General features: G+C 61.8%; 1 protein-coding gene across 1 annotated transcript; it reads right to left on the bottom strand.

Annotated features, from left to right (window-relative positions):
* Nucleotides 1-2,798: 2,798 nt before the first annotated feature.
* FSCN1 (fascin actin-bundling protein 1) lies at nucleotides 2,799-11,485 on the bottom strand. Its single transcript, XM_042922607.1, has 5 exons — nucleotides 10,523-11,485; nucleotides 4,304-4,460; nucleotides 4,067-4,188; nucleotides 3,659-3,826; nucleotides 2,799-3,273 (listed from the first exon to the last, which is right to left on the bottom strand). Exons 1-5 carry the CDS (start codon nucleotides 11,352-11,354, stop codon nucleotides 3,071-3,073), a joined length of 1,482 nt encoding a protein of 493 aa, XP_042778541.1. The 5' UTR covers nucleotides 11,355-11,485; the 3' UTR covers nucleotides 2,799-3,070.
* Nucleotides 11,486-18,435: the final 6,950 nt, after the last annotated feature.

Genomic DNA, 18,435 nt, shown 5'->3' with positions numbered 1-18,435 from the left:
CAGGATCGAGAGCTGCGTCTCCTGCTCTGGCATTCAACCCTGGGCCCCAGAGCTGGTTCTGACAGAAGGGAACCGAAGGCCCGGAAAGACCCAGAAGTGAGGAGCCTGGGTGTGCAGGAGTGAGGCTGGTGGTCCCCAGCATGCTCCACGCAAGGCCACAGGATGATCGATCTCTTTCTGAAGATGCCCATTGCCTCCAGGTGGGTCCTGAGACAACCTCCCTCGCTTGTTCAAACCCACTCTTCAGGGAGGACCCAAGGAGGCTCCACCCACCCGAGGAGGCTCCACCCTGCCTCCTGCCTAGCTTCCCCCTACAGGACCTTTGCATATGCTGTTCCCTCTGCCCAGACTGTCCTTCCTGTCCCTTATAATGCCCTCTTTCCCTAAGTGTGATCATCTCCCCAGTCAGACTGCGTGCCTCAGTCACCCACAGCCCCCACAATGCGCAGCCACGTGACAGGTGCCCATTTTTGTGGAATGGATGGAATTCGGAATCTGTGCCTAGCTTGTCTGGTTAGGGACGAGGCTGGGATTCCGGGAGCGGACCCTGGTGTCATTCCAGGGCAGTTCATTCCTGGTCCGTGGGCGGGGCTCGAGCCACCTCACCCAGCAGGATCTACAGCTGTGCCCAACTGGAACCCCTGCACCCCACCCCAACCCCTCTCAGTGTGCCTCCCCCGCCCACCCCCTCCCCCGTGGTCTAAGAGCCTGGATCCGGAAGATTCATCTGTCCCTTCCATGTCACTGAGACTTTTCTGGCTTCCAGCCTGGCTTTAACAGGGGTGGGGGACCGGTCGCCAGGACCCCGCTGGGGCCCCAACATCCCTTTGTGGCTGCCATCTGCCCTTGTCAATCTCGAGACTCCCGCCTCCAGGAACCACCAATCACAGCCCGCCTCCCAGTTTCGTCACCAGCAGCCAATCAGCGCTTCCGCTGAGCCCTCTGGCGGCGACGCCGGCTCCAGCCCCCTCACCCCAGCGGTCCCAGGCCCTTACGCTGCACGCCCCCCCGTGTCCGCATCCATCCTCTGCTCCTTGGACACCCACAGGGCGCCGTGCTCCACCCGCAAGGCTGTGCCTGACTGCCCTGGACCTCAGTCTTCTCTGTAAGATGGGAGCTGGCGCTACCCTCGGGAAGCTCTGGGTTAAGTGATATACTGCAGTCGCTGCAGGGCTGGCCAGATGGGGGGTCTGCCAGGGGCCGAGAACGCAGGGTGGGCTCAGGGCTGGACACTTCATCAGCTTCCGGTGTGCCAGATGGAGAAGTGTCCCCCAACTTCCAGGGCTGAGCCTGCTTTGATGTAGGGACCCAACCTGGCGCCTCCCTCCCCCCAGCTTAGCCCATCCAGCCGCCTGCACCTGTCTCTATCTGTGCCCATCCTCAGAGGGCCCGTCGGACCGCGAAAACCCAGCCTCTGCAAGGCCTAGCGTTTGGGGGTGTTGATGGATCCACACAAGGCCTATGCAGTAGAAGAGGGCGGCCAAGGGCCCCAGTCCTCCAAGCTGTAGTCAAGGGCATCTCTAGAGGCAGAAGAAAGCTGGATCTATGGGTTCGTGTTACCCTGACCTCGACCTCCTAAGCCCACGGGCCCAACTCACGGTGCAGGCCTGAACGGGCCTCACAAATACTGGAGGCAGGAAACTGTGGGACCAGATTGAGCCACCTCCCCACCCAGGAGCTCCCGCTACCTGCTTGGGACCCTGGTGGCCTCAGGCAGATCTCTGGGGTAAGTAAGAGGCCATCCCTCACAGGGCCCCCTCCTCCACTCCTGGAGGCAGCCAGGCTGCTCAGACCACCCATCGGACCCTGGGCCCCGTCCGCCCCACCCGCCTGCACCCCCAACACACACACACACACACATACACACACATACACACACACACGGGCTAGCTCAGGGCTGCACACGCATTATTTTATTTTGCTTTCCAGTCTGAAGCTACTATCATGGGCGTTTAGTTATACAAATGACACTTACAAAAAATAAAAGACCAAGACACCCAGAGTGAGATGCATGGCAGAGATGAACCGGGGGTGGGGGGCTGGCAGGGGGCAGGGCCGGGAGCCAAGGGCCTCGGGGCTCCCCGGGAGGCTCCCGATGGAGGGTGCCGCCCAACCTCATCCCACCCCAAGACCCAAGGAGTCCAGTCGGACAGGGAGCACCGATCACACCGGGGGCTCTGGCTGAGGCGGTGAGGGACTCAGCACCACCAGATGGGGACACAGGCCAGGGCAGGCAGGAGGGAGGGGGCCAGCGAGAGGCCCCGAGGAGGTAGGGGCGGGTTTGGGATTCAGGGAAGCACCCTGCCCCCCGCCCCCCACGACTAGCAAGCAAGTAGGGCTGCGAGGCCCGGAGATGCCGATTCAAGATCCCCCACGAGACCCCTTGAAGATCACTCGTGGCTGCCAACCAGGCTTGCCTGGGCGCCTCTGGCAATAATGTTTCGTTTCAAAAAAAAAGAAAAAAAAATACTGATTTGGTCATTTTCTGCTTCCAGTCAGGCCAGGGTGAAAGAAGACGGCAGGGCCCCAGACCACAGCGGGGGGCAGACGGGCAGGCCGCGGGTGCAGAGGGGCCAGCAGCCAGCACACGCTGCTTTCACCCCCTCCCCCTCCCACAGCCTCCCCCCGCCGCAGGGATGGTGCACCAGGGGCTCCGATAAGCTGGGGGCAAGCGCCCAGCTCCCGGGAAGGGGCGGGTGGGGAGAGGCTCTTGGGAGGGGGCAGAAGATTCCAGTTACACACCCAGCCAGGCCCAGGGGCTCAGGAAGGCCTCCCAGTGCCCCCCGCCCCCTCCCCCCGCCCTCCTTGGCCACTTTGAGGAAATAAGGCTCAGAGTCGTCTGAGGTCAGAAGAAAGGGGTGCCAGCCTCGCCCATGGCAGAGAGGAGAGGGCAGAGGGGTCTGATATCCCCTCCAAGGACCAGGCACGGGGCAACAGGTGGGGGCACCATTTTCTCTGGGTTTCCAGTTTGAAAGGCAAGGGACTTGCCACGACACCGGAGCCCGCCTGGAGAAGAGAGTTATTAGCAGAAGGGTCTGGGCAGGGCGGGGACAGGGCGCTGGGCGGCAGGCTAGTACTCCCACAGAGTGGCGGGGTCGATGGTCTCGGCGCAGGCCTTCAGGACCCCCGCGTGGTCCCCCTTCAGGTAGCGCCCGCCCACCTTGATGGCCACCTTGTTGTAGTCACAGAACTCGAAGAAGAAATCCACGGGGGCGTCGCTGCTGCTGGTGACCGAGGAGTCACTGCCCACTGTCCAGTACTTGCCTGTGGAGTCTGGGGTGGGGGGTGGGGGCGAGGCCCATCAGGCCCCATGCTGGGCCGGCTCCCCACACGCCAATCACCACCTCCGGAACTGGGTGACCTCTGTGTCTAAGCCTCCCTCCCCCCCCCCCCCCCCCCCCCCCCCCCCCCCGCTGGACAGGGGTCCGCGCCCCTTCCCCCCACCCGGGGTTTAAGTCCCACAGCTCAGGTGTGCGACACCTTCCCGGCCCACCCTTTCCAGAACCCCGCCTCTCGCTCTGCTGGAGCCAGGGAGTCCACTCTGGGGTGGGCCGGGGAGCCCCCCTCCTACACAGAGAAGAGGGGAAGGGCCTGGCGGCCACAGGATGTCCGTCCCCAGAGCCAAATCACTGAGCCACCCCGCCTCCGGAGAACCCACCTTTGATGTTGTAGGCCCCGTCACTGAACTCCAGCTGGAAGACGTCGTAGCTGGAGCGGTTGGCATCCAGGGTGCCCGTGACCTTGCGGCAGCCGATGAAGCCGTGCTCCCCGCGGAACACAATGATGGGGCGGTTGATGAGTTTCATGAGGAAGAGCTCCGAGTCCCCTGGCCCAGGAAGGGGGAAGGGCGGTGAGCCTCATGGCGGGGGCGGGGCGGGGGTGATCCGGGTGTGGCTCAGAGAGGGAGGGCGGGACTCCGGGTGTGGCTCAGAGAGGGAGGGCGGGACTCTGGGGTCCCCGGGCAAATCAGCCCTAGGGTGAGACCCAGCAGGGGGCGGGCCTGGGGGGAGGGGTGCGGTGCGGGGGAGTGACTAGGTGGGCAGACCCCCAGGGAGGGACTACCTACCTGCTGTCTCCACCGAGGCGGCCAGCTGCCCGTTCTTCTTGGCCGTCACAAACTTGCCATTGGACGCACGCAGTGTGATCCGCCGATCACTCCACTCGATGTCAAAATAGCAGCTGGCGTTCCTGGGGGTGACAGGGCAGGGTCAGGCAAGGCCGCCCCGGGTCCCGGGCCCCGTCCCAACAGAGAGGGCCGGTCTGGGTGCGGGGTGGTTGGGGGGGGGGGTGGGGAGGGACTCACTTGGTGGAGGCAGTGGACTGCACGCCCCCGGTGGCCGTCAGCGTCCAGTACTTGCCCGTGTGGGTGCGGAAGGCACACTTTTTGGTGTCGCGGTCGATCTCCAGCTGGAAGGTCTCCTGGTCGGTCTCCTCGTCCTGATTGGCTGACAAGTCCATACCTGCGGGGAGAGCTTCCGACTGGCACGGGGACCCCAGTTCGGGCTGACCCACAGCCCTGCCCTCACACACCAACACGGCGGGGCTGTGGAGACCCCTCAGCCTCGACGGCAGAGGCCAGAACCCAAGACCCCAGGCAGGGCCAGGCAGGGACCAAGGCCGGCCACGTCCGTCTTGGCATCATGTCCTCTGATTATACAAGTGATACCTTCCGACAAACCATCTGCAAAAAGCCATTCTTGAGCCAGTCGGGAGAACCTTAACGCGGCCCAGGATTAAATATTAAGGATTAATTACGGTTCATGATATTGCGGTTATGTAGGAAAATGGCCTCGTTTTTCAGACACAAACAGCTCGAGACGAAATGCCCCGAGGCCAGGGATTTGCTTTCCCTACAACCAAAAACAACGAATAAAGGGACAGATGGAGCTAGATGGCAGACTGTGGCACCTGAGGGAAATCGAGACATCGTAGCCTCCCCGTGCCTCTGAATGTGTCCAAGTTAACAGGAAAACAGAAGAGCGACCTCACGTTCCTTTCAGAGAACTTACAAAACTCGTAAAAGTGAAGTCGCACGCGGTCCTCCCACGCCCCCATGCCCCATACCGCACCGGGCCCCTTGCCTGTCCCCCTGTGCAGACACAGGCATTTTCTCCACCTCAGTGCACGCCTGCCACCGATCTCGACCTGCAGGTGATCTGGCAGCATCTTTGCACACGTGTCCCTGTCCCCAAAGCACCTGATGTGACCGGAGGGAGCTTCCAGTGTTCCCACGCCCTGCAGCCCGGAAGCAAGCTATGCGGCCCCAATAGAACGAACTCACACTCCCCAAGCGCCTGGGTTCGAACAAACCCAACAGCAGAGACATCCGCCCCACCTGCTGGTGCCCAGACTCAGAGCTCGCAAGTGGGTCACCGTTTGGGTCCCGACACCTTAGGGAAGACGGGACCACACTGGTGGACGGTAAGTTGTCCCTTCAGAGGGGCAGATGGAGGCTGGTGGCTGGCGGAGCCCCGGTTCCCCCACCCCCACCCCCACCCCCGGCCGGGACCCACCCTTAGCTCTCTGCCACCAAGTGGAGGGCCTGAAAGGTGTGAGCCTATTTTCTTTTTTTAATGTTTATTTATTTTTGAAAGAGAGAGACAGACAGACAGAGCACAAATGGGGGAGGGGCAGAGAACGAGGGCGACACAGAATCCGAAGCGGGGCTCGAACCCAGGAACGGTGAGGTCGTGACCTGAGCCGAGATCGGACGCTTAACCCACTGAGCCCCCCAGGTGCCCAGGGTGTGAGCCTGTCTTAACCCACATCAGCACCAGGCGGAGGGGACCTTCACCTCCACAAAGAGGGAGACTGAGGCACAGAGGTGGTATGTCCTTGCCCAAGGTCACCCAGAGGGAGAGTATTGAGTCCTGGTGACCCTGAGGAGGGGAAGGGGGCAAACGGGCCTCCAGCCATTCCCTCTGTGTGGCCTGGCGGACCCAGGGCCCTGAAATAGATCCTCTTGGAACCCCTTGGGCTCCACCCTCCAGGCCCCCCCGGGCCCGCAGAGCCCTGATGTTGGGGATCTGCTGACGGCCACGAGGCAGGTAATGAGCCCCATCCACCATCACACCCCCAGTAAAGCAATGGGTGAGGATAAGGGTCAGCAGGGACTGGGCCCCCTGGGTAGCCGGGCCACCAAGAATGGGACCGTCCTAGGGCCACTCAGGGGAGGAGCACCCCTTGGGGCTGCAGTCCCCGAAAGCGGGCCGACCTGCCCCACCCCCACTGCTGCAGAAGGGGCCCTGTGAGCCCGCCCCGGCCACCTGCCCAGGGTACCTGCGCTGGCTGGCTGACCGGAAGGAGGGAACAGAGGAGAGTAAAAGCCCTCCAGGCACGCTCCAACAGCAGGAAAGACAGAGGGAGATCCCCAGAAAGAGGGGCAGAAGGGAGCAGGGAAGGGACCTGGGTTAGAAGTCAAATCTGCTGGTTCAAAGGGCTCATCTTAATACAGCCTTGCAGATAAACGAGGCACTTGCCAGCCTTCGGGAGATAACGCAGAAGTCGGGAGGCTCCGCTGGGTCGTCGCTGCCCGGGGCACACAGCTGCCACCGGCCACTGGGTTACTGAGACCCCATCAGCTGGCTGTGTGCAGTCCTGGAAGGGCCTAGGCCAGCAGGGGAGCCACCCAAAGTGGGGGCCAGGCACCCTGGGGTAAGTGCCCTCCCCTCACTCAGCCTCGGTCTCCCTCTGTCTACCAAAAGGGTCCTCCAACCCCAAAAGGAAGGGGTGGGGGAGGGATTCGTCTCCCCAACATCCAGCGGGGCCCCTCCTGGCTCCGAGGCCCTGCCCAGACGGGAAAGGCCCCGCTTGGCCTTGGAGTCTCTAATTAGAGCTGGGTTACTATGGGAACAGGGTTTTCTTCGGGATTTTTCTTTTCACCAACAGCAGCAGCAGCACAGAAAACCTGAGTCACAGACCCGCAGGAGCCCCGGGGAGGCAGATGTGGGGGCTCAAAGAAGCACGTCTCCTGCCGCCCCCAGCCCTGCCCGGCCCTCTGCCTCATGGCTTTCCCTGTCTCCAGCCTCTGAGCCATTCTCTAAGGTAGCTCAGAGAGGGCTTCCCAGTCCCCTCCCCCAACCTGAATGGGGTGCTGGGGAGTGTCCACTTTGGACAGGCCAGGCGAATTTGGGGACTGCTAAGGCTGCGGGGGGTGGGAGACTCCGCTCCCCCCGCCCCACCTTCTGGTCACTCTTACCACCACCTGACCCCTTCAGATCCTGCCTCCATCCTTGCACAAGAACAAGGGCCTGAATTACCTCACATGCCCCGCCTCTTCAGGAGAGCTCTCACACATCCTGCGAAGCCCAACCTGGCCAGCCCTTTCTCAGCCAGCCAGCCAGCCAGCCAGCCTTGCCTTTTGAGTGCCCCCGAGTGGCTGGGACAGGGCACTTCCCGAGCACATCCCCAGGGCACAGCTGGCCAGAGGCAAGGAGCTGTGAGACCAAGGGGGGACCTCGGTGAGGCACAGCCCAGCGTGTGGCTGGCGTCGGGGGCAGGTGAGATTTCTAAGGAGCACGGCAGGAGACCCCACTGGGAGTGACGTGCTGCTCCCCCAGAGACCCTGCCAACCTCCAGCCCCACCCAAGCCAGCTCCTCACCTGGGACGTGGTCCACAGCTACACCATTTCTGAGCACCTGGGATGGACACAGGCCATCTGCCTGTCACATCGGTCCTCAGGCAGAGGACCCCACTCCCTGGTAGCCGAGACGGCCCCCTCCCAGAAACAAAGCCTGGCTCAAAGGATTACCCTGGGGCAGCCCAAGCAGGTGGGGAAACTGAGGCCAGAGAGCAGGCTGCAGCCTCAGCAGGGAGCACCCCACCCCCACCAGGCCAGGCCTGTGCAAGCCTGTGGACATGATTCACATCCCCCCTGCCGGCTAAGCCCCGGATCCTCCTCCTTCCTGGCTGGCTTTTCCCAGCATGTGTCAGAAGCACAGACACCGCCTCCTTGCCACGCAGGCCTGTCCAAAATGGCCTCCGCAGACACGCCCCCCACCCCCAAACGGCTCCGGGTCCTCCGGTCACCCTCCATCCCACCGGGAAGCCCCGGGGTCAGCTAACACGAGAACAAGAGGAGGACCCCAAGATCTGAGGCCAAAAGAGCCCCAATCTCAGCCCCCAAAGACCCCTCCCCCAACTCTATGCACCTTTAAACTCACAGATGAGCCAACACTTCTACTGGCCCAATTTCCGGCTCCCCTTGCCCCATCAGCCTGAATCACACCCGAACGCTGCCAGCAAGCTTAATAAAGAGGAGAGGGCATCTGCCCAGGCTCGCTCAGCTCTTCCCGACCCCGAGGGCAAGGGCAAGGGCAAGGTCTTCCTCATGGTGGCCCCCACCAGCTGTTTCAGTCCCACCTACCAACCTCACAAACTCCTTCCCAGCCATACTGGGCTTTCTGCTCCTTCCTGCCTCAGGGCCTTTGCACCAGCTGTGCCTCCTGCTGGCACCACTGTTCCACACACCTGATCCACACGACCTGTATTCATGTTTCAGGTCAGCTCAATTATCCTCTTCAGAAGTCACCAACCCCCCCCCCCCCCACCCTCCCCCATCGAATCTGGGATCCTGATATACTTTCTGGACCCCCAGGCCTTTTGACACCTCTGGGATGCTGCTCATGTCCCAACAAGAACATTAGCCACAACAGGGAAGGGTCCGGACCCACGCACTCATTTGTTCACCACTCAGGCCTCAGCATGTCTCACCTGGTAGGGCCTCAAGATCTGCTGAAGAGGTGAGGAGTCCTGCCCTACCTACGCTGTGTGAGACCAGAAAGGGGAGGCCCATTGTGCCCTGGAGGCTGGGAGGTATCAGGGGGTCCCGAAAAGCACCTATTCTGTAGTCAGACTGACCCAGTTCTGCAAGCTGCTAACTTGCTGTGTGACCTTGGGCAAATGGCTTCACCTCTCTGGGCCAAACCCGCTCATCTGTTCCCTTGAAATATTACTGCCCAAATCAAGCAAACTCAGGCACAAAACAGCCATTTCCCCTTCCCGGCCTCTACCCCACTGACAAGGGGCTGCAGGCCCCTCTCCCCAGTCCCAGCCCACAGTCAGGAGGCTGGCTATCAGCAGAAAGTCCGGGAAGGCCACTCTACCAGGGGGAGGCCACCGATTGGGCTCCCATCCAGCCATCTCCAGAGGCTGGGCTCCAACTTCCCACTTGGCAGAGCCAGCCCCCGACAGGTCCGTCCAGTGGGGCCTCTGGCTGCAGAGAACCAACTGTCTTCCTTGCCAAAGGAGGGACGAGGGCGTCAGAAGGAAGAGAAACCGCCCAGGGGGAGAATCTAAGAAGGGAAGAGGGGGGCTCATTTCTGGCGCGCAGGCCGGTAGGAAATGGCCAGGCCAGCGGGAGGCCCGGGAAAGGACGCATCGAGTTGCAGCCAATTGTTCCAGGCGGGACACTTGGGGATGGGTTCATTCGAGGGTAGGGGGCCTCCCGAGGGAGCCAGGCTGGGGTCTCTCGGCTCACGTTAAGTCCGCCCTCGAACGCCCGCAGCGCAGAGCGCACCAGACCCGAGACGCGCGGCGGGCGCAGGGCGGGGTGGGTGCCTGGCAGGGGGCCATCGGCGCCACGCCGTCCCGGGACCGGGGCGCAAGGAGGGAGGCCGCCTCCAGGAGAGGCTCCGGACCCGGGCACTAGAACCGGGGGCGGCGCGGGGGGTCCTCAGCAAGGGGGGACCCGCAGAAAACCGATCCCCTCCCCCGCCCCTCCGCATCTGGTTTTCCCATCTGCAGAGACCGAGCAGGACAAAGGGGGCGAGGGAGGGCCCTCTGGAGGAGCCCGCCCCCCTGCTCACAAAGGCCGCGGCCTGGAGCGCGGGGCAGACGCGGGAGGAGGGGCTGGGGGGGAAGGGCAGACACGAGGGGCGCACCCCCCAGCAGAGGCCGACCTCTCGAGGCTGCGAGTGGGGGTGGAGAAAGGCCTGGAGGGCTGGAAGGTGGCGGCGCACCCTGCGGAGATCAAAGGCTCCCCCATCCCGCCTGCGCTGCGAGGACCGTGGGGGGTGGGGGTGTGCCCCGAGCGTGTAGCCACCCTCATCTTCGCCCTCGAGCTGACCAGGGAGGGGCACGAGGAAAGGGGGGATGGGCGTTGCCCCCCAGGGCTGGGCTGGGCAGGGCTGGGCAGGGCGATCCGCGGGATCAGCGCGCGTGGGGAGTTCCAGGCCTGGGGCTGGGGCTGGGGCTGGGGCTGGGGGTGGGGGTGGGGGGTCGGAGGGTGGCCCGTAGGGCGGCGCCTACGTGGGGCCCGGGGAGCCCCAACCCCGACGCGGGGCGGGGGTGTGCGGCGCCGCGCAAGGATGGGCAAAGCCCCACCCCTCGCCCCCTCCTCCGGGCCCGAGCGCACGTCCCGCGACGAGGCGGGGTGGCCGGCGCGCCTAGCGGGGGCGCACCGGACGTCGCTGGGGATCACAGCAGCGCCGCGGGCGAGAAAGGGCGGGAGGCTGGAGGTACGGGGGTGGGGTGCGCTTTGTGCACCGACCGGGAGAGGAGGGGGGCGGCGTCCCCACTCACCCTGGCGCGTGGACACGTTCCTCTCGTTGGCCGCCTGCAGCACGACCTGGGCGCAGCTCTGCTCCAGGGCGAAGAGCTCGTCCTTGCCCACCTTGGTGGCCTTGCCCGCCTTGAGCGTGCCGCTGGGCCCCGACGGCGCCAGGTAGCGGCCTTCGCAGTCGCGGAAGGCCACCTTGCCGGAGCGGAACTCGAGCGTGTAGCCGGTGGCGGGCTCGGGGCGCGCCACCAGGCGCCCGTCGTGGCGCAGGAAGCGGTGGTCGGCCGTCTGCACGCTGTAGCGCTGGTCCTGGAAGGCCAGCGTGATGAGCGAGTCGACGCCCCAGGGCACGTCGCGGTCCACGGCGATCTCGTCGGCCGGCCGCGCGCTCAGGTGCGCGTAGCGCTTGCGGGTCAGGCTATAGATGTTGACCTGCGGGTGCATGGCGATGTGCACGCTCCACTTCTCGGCCGGCGACACGGTCTGCGCGAAGCACGACAGGCGGTCCTCGGTGCCGCCGAAGTAACGCCGGTGCACCTCGGACTGCAGCGACCAGCGGCCGTCGTCGTGAGCCACGATGAGAAAGCGGCAGTCGGGGCCCGGCACCTCGCGCTCGCAGGTCACATTGCCGTCCTTGTCCGCCGCCAGGTAGCGGCCCAGGTGGCTGCGCAGGCACACGGCCGCGCTGCCCGCCTCGTCGGGCGGCTGCTCCAGCGTCCAGATCTGCTTCTTCTTCAGGCTGCTGGCCGACGCGTTCACCTTGAACCCGAACGCCTCGGCCGTCAGGTACTTGTTGCCGCAGTTGATGAGGCCGAACTGGATCTGCACCGCCTCGGCAGTGCCGTTGGCGGTCATGGTGGCGGCGGGCGGGAGGGCCCTGGCGCGGCCCGGGAGGTCGGTGGCGGGTCCCCGCGGCGGCGCCCTGCTCCTTTGTTCACGGCCGCGGCCCGGCGCGCACCCTGCGCAGCGCTCCACAAAGCCGGCCCGCGGCGCGCGAGCCCCTTTCTAGGCGGGGTGACGTCAGCGCCGCGAGGCCCCGCCCCCGGCCCGCCCCGGGGTTCGGCGCGGGGAGGGGGCGCAGGGAGCGCGCGGAGGGGCGCGGTTGGCAGGCTCGGCGTCCCCTCTCCTCCTGCGCGGCAGGCCTCTGCTGCGTCCCCGCTTCGGCTCGCTCCCCCCAGTGCCAGGGTCCCACCCCCGCAGTGCCGCAGCCTGAGGATCTACCCAGAGGTCGGGACCCCTCGAAGCCCCCCCACCCCCACCCCCACCCCGCCTCCATCCCAAGCCTAGATGGGAGGAAGGACGGGCCGGGCCGGGTTTGAGGTTGTGACAGAGACCGCAGAGGCCACAGAACACATCAGTACTGGGTGGAGGCGGTCTGGAGGCTGCTCGGAGGAGGTGGCCTTAGAGCAGAGCTCTAAAGGAGGGAGACGCCCCCACAGCCCCCCAAGAGGGCCAGTGGGCCGAAGAGGGGTGGGGGCACACCCCAACAACCCCAACTCAGGTCTTGCAAGACTCTGCCCTGAAGGCCGCCCAGACCCTCCCGGTGGCCCAAGCACCCAGCCCTGCTAGCCCAAAATAGCCCTTTCAGCTGGTGGCAGAGACGAGTGACCGCTGTTCCCATTCTGGGGCTGCAGGAGCCTCGGGGTGCTGGTCTTCCAGGCAGTGGGGTGAGCAGTGCAGGATCAGTGTACCCTTTTCCGGGCTGGTCGGAGGTGGGATGCAGCCTGAGGGGTGGAATCCAGGTGGGCGCCCCCCGGGACCACCGGGCCGTTCGCTTTCTACCCCCAGGCTCCCAATTCATAGGTGGCTGAGCTGGGCACCCTGGAAGGGGGTTGGAAGGTAGAGTAGCCCTCCTCCTTCAGGACCCCAGCTCTCTGCCCTCCTCCCTCAAAGGGGACATTCCCTCGGACACCCACCGCCCTCCTACTTCCTCCCCCTTCTAGGAACACTTCCCTTTTCTAAGGCTAGGACTTTTGCTGGGACATTCCCCACATGCCAAGCGAGCCCCTGGAATGCCAGCATGACCACAGGCTGCCCACAAGGTCCCGAGGCCAAAGGCAGAGAGCACTGAACTAGCTCCTACTGGTTGGTCTGCTCTGTGCCCACCCCCCCCGCCCACCCCAACCCAGGCAAACTCCTCCGGGGATATTTCATCTTCCAGGGGAAGATGGGGTCCCCTTCTCACCACTGTGGCTCGAATGGGTTTACTGACAGTGACCATAGCCTCCCCTCCCACAAAACCCGTTCCTCAAGAGCCGGAACATCCAAACTTTGTCATTGCGAGGCTATTAGGCTCGAAACCCAGGGTCTCACTGGCTATGTGACTTTAGGCAAGTTACTTAACCTCTCAGAGCCTCAGTTTCCGTCTTGTAGAAGAGATACAGACCCCCCATCTCAGGCCGGTCTGAGAGTCCCTGGGGGCATGGAGCTCAGACACTGGCCCTGGCCCTCCCTGAGGAGCCATTCCAGTCCCCAAAAAGCCCTCCATTTAACCAGAAAGACCCCAGATCTCTGGCCAACTTCCAAGGCTCCGAGGAGAGGCGGAGAGATAGCTGCAGCATTTACAGAAGGCCGTGGGGTGCCCGACCTCATGCCGGCAGTGGTGCTGGAGTGCTGAGACCCCCCCGCACGGGGATCAGGCCCCGCAACACCTTCCCCCTGTCTGCAGGTCCCCTCTCCGGCCCCAAAGCCCCTTCCCACAGCTTTGCAGCCCAGAGGCCAGGAGGGAATCGGCGGTTGGGGGCTCCTGCCTCTCGATCAGGCCAGAGGTGGGAGCGGGGTCCAGGCCTTCCCAGGTGACGCTCTTGAGGGCTAGAAAGACTGGTGAGTCCAGATGGGTATGGTGGGAGCCTGGGTTCAAATGCACATCCCTGGCTCTCGGCTTTGCCATCCTGTAAGGGGCATGGTGACAGTGCCCGCCCCAGGACAGTTGCTGAGAAACTCTCCCTGGCGTGTGGTCAGTGTTCAACAAATGCCAGCTGTTTTATTATTCACTAACGACATTGACAGGAGGATCCTGGGGACACAGACGGGTCCCCTCGGGCCCCCAGGGTCCCCAGGAACCCCCGAGAACTCCTGTAGTCAAGCAAAGGTGGAGTCTGTGTACGCCTTTTAGGATCCATCAGCCAGGAACACGGAGGCTCGTGCCTATTTGTGGAATAAATGAACATGCAATTTTGCAAAGGGCGGGGGATGGGGGAGGACCAGAAAAGGACACCTGAGATGTCCCCACAGGACAAGGACCGTCTCAGTCTAGTGAACACAATCGATCCTGCAGTGTTGTGGAAAAGCGGCTGTGTCCTAGGACTTGGGGGGCGAGGTCAGCTGGGGTCAGTACACGAAGAATTTCAAAGGATGTGGACCTAAATTACCAGTATTTAAGTTTTTGTCTGAATAGATGATGCCTTCCCAGGGTTCAAATATTCAAAAACGCAACCCGGGCTTTGTTCCCATCCCAGTTTCCACCCCATCAGCTCCACAAGTGCAGTTAGATTGGTGTCTTGTGTTTTCCTTTCTTTACGCAAAGACCAGCGAACTTGAGTTTGTATTCTTCTCTCCGTTATTTTCAACCCTTTGATTACTTGATGTATCTTTTTTTTATGGGACTCGAACTCAGGGCCCTGAGATCAAGTCACATGCTCTACGAAGTGAGCCACCCAGGTGCTCCTTGCTCGGTGTATCTTAACACGGTTTCCGCTTCAGTACAAAAGTGGCTTCCTTGTTCTTTTTCACAGTTGTATAATATTCCCTGGCAGGATGCGCCATGTTTGTTTAATTGGTGTCATATGGATGGACATTTGGATTGTTGCCGTTGATGCCCTGCTTTGGCCAGAACCCCCTCCCAATAGTGAAACCCTCAACCACAAACCAACTTGTTTTTGTGCATCTCCCTGCCCAGCCATGGCCCGTGCACCATGTAAAAAATTAAGGCTGTCCAGTCTTGCCTTGAATGCCTCTGGTAGTGGGGAGCTCACTCCGTCCTCTGTCCAAGGCCGATGTGGGTGACATGTATTTGCCCTGGACTAGCTTGGGTGGAGATTGGGAGTGAGAGAGCCATGGCCCACAGCAGCTGCCAGGAAAAGAGGGTGTCCTGTGGACAGAGCAAGCGACCCCATGTGTGAATCTCATGACCATAGATCCCTGGATGGGGTGAGTGGGAAGCCTCTTTTTTATATAAATAATTTGTTTATTTATAAGTAAGTAATCTCCACACCCAACATGGGGCTCGAACTCATGGTCCCGAGGTCAAGAGTCACGTGTTTTTCCGACTGAGTCAGCCAGGCTCCCTGGAAACTTCTTGGTTTTAAATATATATATATATACATATATATATATATATTATTGGGGGGTTTGGGTGGTTCAGTTGGTTAAGCATCTGACTTCAGCTCAGGTCATAATCTCACAGTTTGTGGGTTCTAGTCCCACATTGGGCTCCATGCTGACAGTTTGGAGCCTGCTTGGGATTCTCTCTCTCTCCCTCTCTCTCTGCCTCTCCCCACTCACGCTTTCTCTCTCTCTCAAAATAAATAAACTTTAAACATAAATACATATACACATTATTATTAATAGTGATTTCGGGGAAGCCAATACAGGAACAAAATCTCAGATGCGGTTAGCATTTTCAAAAGTCGTCCGCTGCTCTGCACCCACCCCGCGTTCCCTCCGCTGGCCTTTCCCAGGGCTCAGTTACGTTGGGCACCTCTACGTCCAGCATGGTCACAGGGTGCTGTCTGCAGACCCCGCCTCGGGTCCCTCTGGGGAAGGACAGGAACACGGTCACTGTGTCCCAGGGTCCCACGGGAGCCCAGGCGTCACCTGAGCTGCCCTGGAAGGAGGGCACGGCATGGGGTGAACGGAGTGCTTGGCGGGACCTAGACCAAGCTGCCCCCGGGCTGGCCACCTCGTGCCGCCTGCCTGGTCCGGGGAGGGAAATGAGGCCACCGGGAAGGGCCGCCCAGCTCTCCAGCTCCGAGGTGAGGGCCCCGGTCCTCCAGGTGAGGGTCCTGAGCCACAGAGACCCAGACCCCTTGTCCCCAGCCCTGCAGCCCCGGGGCTCCCTGCTCCCACCACGGAGGAGCAGAGGCTTTCTGAAGGGACACCTGGCACAAAAGTCGAGGGGACACTGGAGTCCCTCGGGTCCTGGCTTTGACACATCCTTGCCACGGGACCTTGCATGAAAGACTTATTCTGGTGCCGCACCTGTGAATGGGAATCATAACACCTGCAGAGCGTCTGGTGAAATCGCAGATGGGGCTATTCGTGGCACAGGCACTAGGCAAAAACCAGAACGCGCTGTCCTCACCCTCCGGAAGCACTCCCCAGAAGTTCTGCCCGCGAAATGACAGAGACGCCTGGGGTTTGCTTTAAGATCTTCCCGAGAGAGGGTGGTGGATGCGTGGGGTTTCCTGTGTGAGCATCTCTACTTCCATAAACGTTTGGACATTTCCATAATAAAAGGTTTTACAGAAGCACAGCAAGGACAAAAATAAGAAAGAAAATGCCCAGCGCCCCTCCAAAAGCAGTGGTGGGGGGAGGGGAATGGATGGAGCGTGATTTCTGTGTCAGCAGAGGACAGCACGAGCAGGTTCGCTCTACTTTAATGGTTTTTTAGTGTTTATTTATTTATTCATTTTACTGTTTATGTACTTTTGAGAGAGAGAGAGAGAGTGTGAGCGGGGGAGGGACAGACAGGGGGACAGAGGATCCACAGTGGGCTCTCGTGCTGTCAGTGAAAAGCTTGACGTGGGGTTCGAACCCACGAACCGTGAGATCATGACCTGAGCCAAAGTCAGACGCTTAACCGGCTGAGCCGCCCGGGCGCCCCAGATTCGCCATGCTTTAATGTTTTCTTTCTAAGTTTTTTAACGTTGACTTATTTTTGGGAGAGAGACAGACAGACAGACAGAGTGTGAGTGGGGGGCAGGGGGAGAGAGAGGGAGACGCAGAATGGGAAGCAGGCTCCAGGCTCTGAGCTGTCCGCACAGGGCCCGACGCGGGGCTCTCGAAACCACGAACCGTGCGATCGTGACCTGAGCCAGAGTCGGAGACTGAACCGGCCGAGCCCCACAGGCGCCCCTACTCTGGGAGATATTGATAGATGTTTAGATATAGGAACGTATAGCTTCATATTTGAGGATTTTGTTTATTTATTTGGCTTTGGCTTTTTTCTCTGCATCTTGCTTCCGTCTCCTGACGACTCTTCCCAATGAGCCCCCCCTCCCCCGTCACCAGGGCCGTCCGCACCCCTGCCTGCACCAAGACACATGGCGGGTCATGAAATTCCTAGTGGGGTGACGCTGCTCCATCCGGGGCAACGACCGCCTGCACCGGCTGTGTGCTCACCTCTCCCCATCCCCAGGCTGAGCCCTGCTACCCACGGCCTCCTACACCTCGGACTCCCCCTGCCTCCTCCTGGCAGGAATCTTCCCCAGCTGGAGAACCGGCTCCCACCGTCCCGTCCCCAGGAGCCCTCTGGCTGGATTCTGCCCTCAGGGGCCACCGAGTCCCTCTGGTGGGGTGGGGAGCTCGGGGCACTGTGCTGAACGTTCTCGGTTATCTGCTCCCTTATCTGCTCTGAAGTTCTAGTAAGCTGGGATCTTCCTCATTTCTCAGAGGAGGTGAAGGGACACACCCAACAGAAAGCAGATTGGTGGTCGCCTGGGGGATGGGGGGACTGCTTGAGGGGCACGGGGTTCCTTTGGGGATGACACAAATGCTTTGGAGGTAGATACAGGTGTACACGCTTTCAAATGGTAAGTTGAGGCCCCCCCCACCCCCCACCCCCCCCCCCCCGGGTGGCTCGGTCGGTTTACACCCGCCCAGTGAGATGCTGGAAACCTCGCACCCCACCTGCTCGGGGCTCTGCCCACTCCTCTGGACTCTCACCCGGAGACCAGGCCCTGGGGCCTCGGGTGGCCCGGGGGTGATCACAGCCCCCTGGAAGCTTTGGTTCCTCGTCCCCAGAAGGACCGGGGCGTGAAGTGTCCCGGGAGCTTCAGGCCAGCATCCCTCAGAGCTGTGTGATGGGGACTGGGTTTCCCTTCTCTCAAAAGGAGGGGAGTGCGGCCCAGGCGTGCATAAGGGGCCGGAAGTGCTTCCACGGTATAGACGCACAGATGTCCACGGCCCAGCCCACCATAAATGAGGGGCCTTGGAGGCCAGAGCCTGTGAATGGCTTCTGTTGTTCTGCGGCTGCGGGCCCCTCGAAGCAGCCTGGTATGGCCTGCGTCCCTCCAGGCTGTCTTGCAAATGGGAGGGACTCCAGGCCAGCTGTGCTGGCCGAGGCCATAGGCTGCGCCCCAGCCCTGTCCGGACAGAACCGAGGAGGGCAGAATGAGGCCATCACCCCGTCTCCACAAGCATCCCTGCCAGTCTCTGGCTTCAGTGCCTTCCGGTTACAAAGAGGGCAACTGAGGCCTGGGCAGAACAGAAAGGCGGTAGCCCAGCTTTAAAGGAGGAACGGGCAGATTTCAGGGTCCCAGGCTTGTGGCTCTCATCGGCTTTGGCGAGAGATTTGTGACCCAACCCCGGCCCTAAACTATAGCCCCTGGAAGGCACCACCAAATCTGTGGTGGCCCAAGTGGTGAGCTGTCCTGGGCAGGGGGAACTCTAGAGTTAACCCGGAAGTCCAGGGGGAAGCGAGTGACCAGTTCAGGAAGGCAGAGTCAGGGACAACCGGGGCAAAAGTCTGGAGGCCGGCCTGTCCCATCTCTGTTACTGAAAACATGTCCCTAGAAATCATTTTACTTTCTGGCATCCTCCTGAACGTCGATGCCCTGACAGGGAAGCCCGGATGGGCCTCAGCGGGCTGCTCAGAGGCCGTCCCAGGGTGCCTGACCTACAGCAGGGCAGTGGCTGGTCCGACTCTGAGGCCCAAGCGTGTTTTGCAAAGTGAGGCTGTGACGGCAGGTGCCTGGCAAGAGCCTGGCTAATTAAG

The sequence above is a fragment of the Panthera leo genome, chromosome E3 (genome assembly GCF_018350215.1).
Source record: "Panthera leo isolate Ple1 chromosome E3, P.leo_Ple1_pat1.1, whole genome shotgun sequence".
Classification (NCBI taxonomy): domain Eukaryota; kingdom Metazoa; phylum Chordata; class Mammalia; order Carnivora; family Felidae; genus Panthera; species Panthera leo.
Note: the sequence above shows the minus strand (reverse complement) of the source record. Positions and strands in the feature narration are given on the sequence as shown.

Coding starts and splice junctions, on each gene's coding strand:
- FSCN1 (XM_042922607.1), bottom strand. CDS start 11,354: ATGACCGCCAACGGCACTGCCGAGGCGGTGCAGATCCAGTTCGGCCTC. Junction 4,189..4,303: donor CAGTCCACTGCCTCCACCAA/GTGAGTCCCTCC, acceptor TGTCACCCCCAG/GAACGCCAGCTGCTATTTTG. Junction 3,274..3,658: donor CGGGGCCTACAACATCAAAG/GTGGGTTCTCCG, acceptor CCCCCACCCCAG/ACTCCACAGGCAAGTACTGG.